Genomic DNA, 3571 nt, shown 5'->3' on the forward strand with positions numbered 1-3571 from the left:
GGGGGACAGGAGGCTGCTGTGGGTCTGCCTCTAGCCCTGATCTAGTTTCAGGGCCAGAGTCAGAGACACAGCAGCTGCCTGTCCCCACCTCCACTTTGTACGCAAATCTGAGACAAGAGATGTTTTCCTCCTTGCTAACTGGGGGGGAAAAAACCTCATCTTAGATTTAAGTAAATACAGTAATTATTTCTGTAATACATAATTACAGAAAATAAAATACAGTAATTTTAATTATTTTTGGACAATAAACCAAATCTCCACCTAAAAACAGAAATATTGAACACTAGAGAGACAATAAAAATGAGTTAGGTAAAAGAAAAAGTTGAAAACTTGCAAACATTTACCATCTAGAGCTTCTTTTAATTCATCTTTGGTCCAAGCAACTTCTGTCATCAATAGTCGGAGGTAATACATAGCATGCTGGTGAGGCTGTTCAGCTCGAAAGTTGTTAAGTGATCGCATATACTACAAGATTAAAAGAACCATTAAATATGCTGAGAAGCTGAATTTTGTATTTAATGTTACCAATTAATTTAATGTTACCAACCAATTAAAAAACTGTTCTAGAAGCAAACAATGTTTACTGCTATCTTATATTTGTGCCTTTTCAACCAGTTTAACAACTGTGTTGAACTGTGATCATAACAACTAAACTATGACCATTCATTTGAACAACACAAAAATCGCATCCAGAATTCAATTGCTATTAGTTTATTATAGCAGATAGCTCCTAAACCAATATTTTAATCAGTTAGTTTAGTCAGAGGTCAAATATTTTGTGCCAATTCTTAGTTTTATAACGATCCTTGGCATAGCGTTCTTATGCCAAATCTTCCTGATGTTCCAATAGGTAAATCTAAAATTAATATTTAAAGCCTTCTGCAATATGATAATGCTTTCTTCTGAATTAAATAAGTTCAGTCCAAATAATTACATTGTGAAATTGGACTACTAGAAGTAACTAAGAACTCATAACTATCTTAAAAAGCTAAAAAATATTTGGTAAAATGTATGCTGTGAATATGGGTAACAGGTCACTGATATTCATGCAGTTCTCACTTTCAGAAGTCTGAGTACACCTTACAAACTGAATACCCTTTGCTGTAGGTTCTTAATCTGAGAATTACAAGCCCCAGGTGGTCTACAGCAGATGGGACTGCATATCCCCTCTGACCTGCTTTTCCATTATGGACAGATCAGATTGGAGCACTGACCTTCTGTGTAACACAGTGGTAGCCAACCTTTTTTTGGCAGGTGCTCACAAGTTAAGCCCCAGCCTCCGCTGAGTACCATGCTGACCCTCCAACCCCCAGACACACCTGATAGAGTTTATATCCTGGGAGAGCCAGAATGGAGGCAGAGGGGCTCATAGACTCTAACCACCTGGAGTAGAGCAGGTGCTACAGGAGAGATGTCACCACCAAGAGCTGTGTTTACCCTTCCCTGGCGCAACAACTACTGCAGGCTTCTATGATGAACATAGGTCCAAAGCCTTAATTAAGCTGTGGCTTCAGAACAGGGGAAGAGTTAGCGTGGCTCCTGGCGGTGATACCCGATACCTCGTCTTACAGGAGTGTCCTTCCCCCTCTCTGCTGGAAACAGCCAGAGGCTCCGAGCCACCTGCCTCCATTCTAACACTTCCCTTTACCGAGTGCCAGGACTCATGTGATACACACAGTAGCTGCCCATGACACTTGTGGCACACATGCTGCATACTGGCCACCCCTGCTGTAACATGTAAGCATAAAGTGGAATTCTGAGAACCACTGTTCTACCCCTTTATAAAATTCAAGTTGAAAGCCTGTGGTTAAACAATAAGGTTCCCACTGTATTTTACTTGAATTAAGATTGTAGGGTCAGATCTATTAAATTGTATAATGCCCTTTAAAATGCTTGAGGTGAATTCTTGGCCACAGGGAAGTCAAGGACAAAGCTCCCACAGGCTTCCATGGGCCCAGTGCACCAGGATTTCATCCCATCCTTCGAAAGATTTTGTTCTCAACCACAATCATGTTGATACTTCACTCCTAATCCATTTACTCAGTTTTAAATAGTTACATTTTCCATACAGCTTACCGCTTCTTTGATGATTTCAAATCTTTTCTCATCAATCTCAAAGGTAGCCATTTTCTCAATAATCTTCTTCAGCAAGATATGCTGCTTGTCATTATAACCTTTTACAGAAAGCTATGGAAAAAGTGTATAAGGTGCTTTAAAACTTTACAGGTAAAAGAGCAGTTTCTAAACAAAATTAAACATCACGACAAAATTAATGGGTTCAATGGAATCAGAAAAAAAATCTGATTTATTCTAATTTATAATCAATTTTATTAATCAAAAGCATCTCATTGAAGACAATATATATTTATATTTATACTAATGGTATTAGATGCAAAGGATAAATATAAAATTCACTGTGGCTTTACTAAACAGAAGCTGAGTGGAGCCTGTATGCACTTTTTCTGTTTGTACTATTTGTATACAGGCTCCACTCAAAGGGTGCTTGAACAACTCACTATATTTTTCATTCTAAAGAGAATGTCCCAGAAATAGATATATTTTACTGGCGTAATAGTAAACAAACATCATGACAGTAGAGTCACTACAGACACCTACAATGCTAAAAGTAAGGGCAAATCCCAGCGAATTAGTCTCAAATTTAATAAGATATGGATACCTTAATACAAAGTCTGGATAAGGACACTCAAGGTAATGTATGGATATTAGTTACTTAAATTAAAAAGCAGCATCTAGAAAGTACACAGAATAGCTAAACAACCATTTCATGGTATGAAAGGTACATGTGGTGAGAAACAAGTAGGGGTACATTGATAAAGATTTTTTGGGACAATACCGATGGCCAATTATTGACCAGCCATATCAGCTGATACTGATCTGATTGCTGACATGCAGCCCAGCACCTTGGAGAGCAGCGTCTGGTCAGTAAGTCTGTGGGTGGGGTGGGGAAAGTGTGAGGGGGCAGATCGAAGACCCCGGGTCGAGGAAGGGAGTGGGGCAGGGGCAGCACTGCCCCATCGGAGCAGGGCGGGGTGCAGGACATAGCCGGCGACTCATCCAGGGGGCACAGGGAAGGGAGCAGCTCTTGCCGCTGTGTGCACCCCTGGGAGAGGCATAGGGGGCATGCACCCCCCACCAGATCGGGGTGAGGGTGTGCTGCTGCTGCTGCACACTCAGGACCAGGGCTGTTTTCAGTGGTTGCACTAAGGCTGGGCAGGGCTGAGTGGGGTGGAGAGGGCGGTGGCAGCACTGGGAGGGGGATCTGCAGGGGGGCTAGAGCCACGTCCAAATTTGCCATAGGCCCCCTCCCCGTGCCACCGCAGCCCACCCCACCCAGCCCAAGTGCAGCCAGCAGGAAGAGGTTGGAGCAGCCCTGGCCCTGAGCACGCAGTGGCAGCCTACCCTCACCCCGTGCACAGATCCAGGGGGGCACATGCCCTCCATGCCTCCCCTGGGGATGCGCACAGCTGCAGGAGCTGCCTCCATCTCTGCCCCTCCCCCCCCCACAAGCCACTGGCTACGTCCTGTGCCCCACCCAAATCCCGCTGAGCAA

General features: G+C 43.3%; 1 protein-coding gene across 7 annotated transcripts in view; it reads right to left on the reverse strand.

Annotated features, from left to right (window-relative positions):
* IDE (insulin degrading enzyme) overlaps positions 1-3571 on the reverse strand; it is a 114269-nt gene that overhangs the window by 28969 nt on the left and 81729 nt on the right. For all 7 annotated transcript variants that reach the window (XM_025210881.1, XM_025210884.1, XM_025210880.1 and 4 more), the window contains 2 exons: positions 2077-2187; positions 345-465 (listed from right to left, as the gene is read on the reverse strand). In XM_025210881.1, coding sequence (XP_025066666.1) covers positions 345-465; positions 2077-2187 — 232 coding nt within the window. The remainder of the gene's footprint in view (positions 1-344; positions 466-2076; positions 2188-3571) is intronic.

Source organism: Alligator sinensis, unplaced genomic scaffold (genome assembly GCF_000455745.1).
Source record: "Alligator sinensis unplaced genomic scaffold, ASM45574v1 scaffold472_2, whole genome shotgun sequence".
NCBI lineage: Eukaryota > Metazoa > Chordata > Crocodylia > Alligatoridae > Alligator > Alligator sinensis.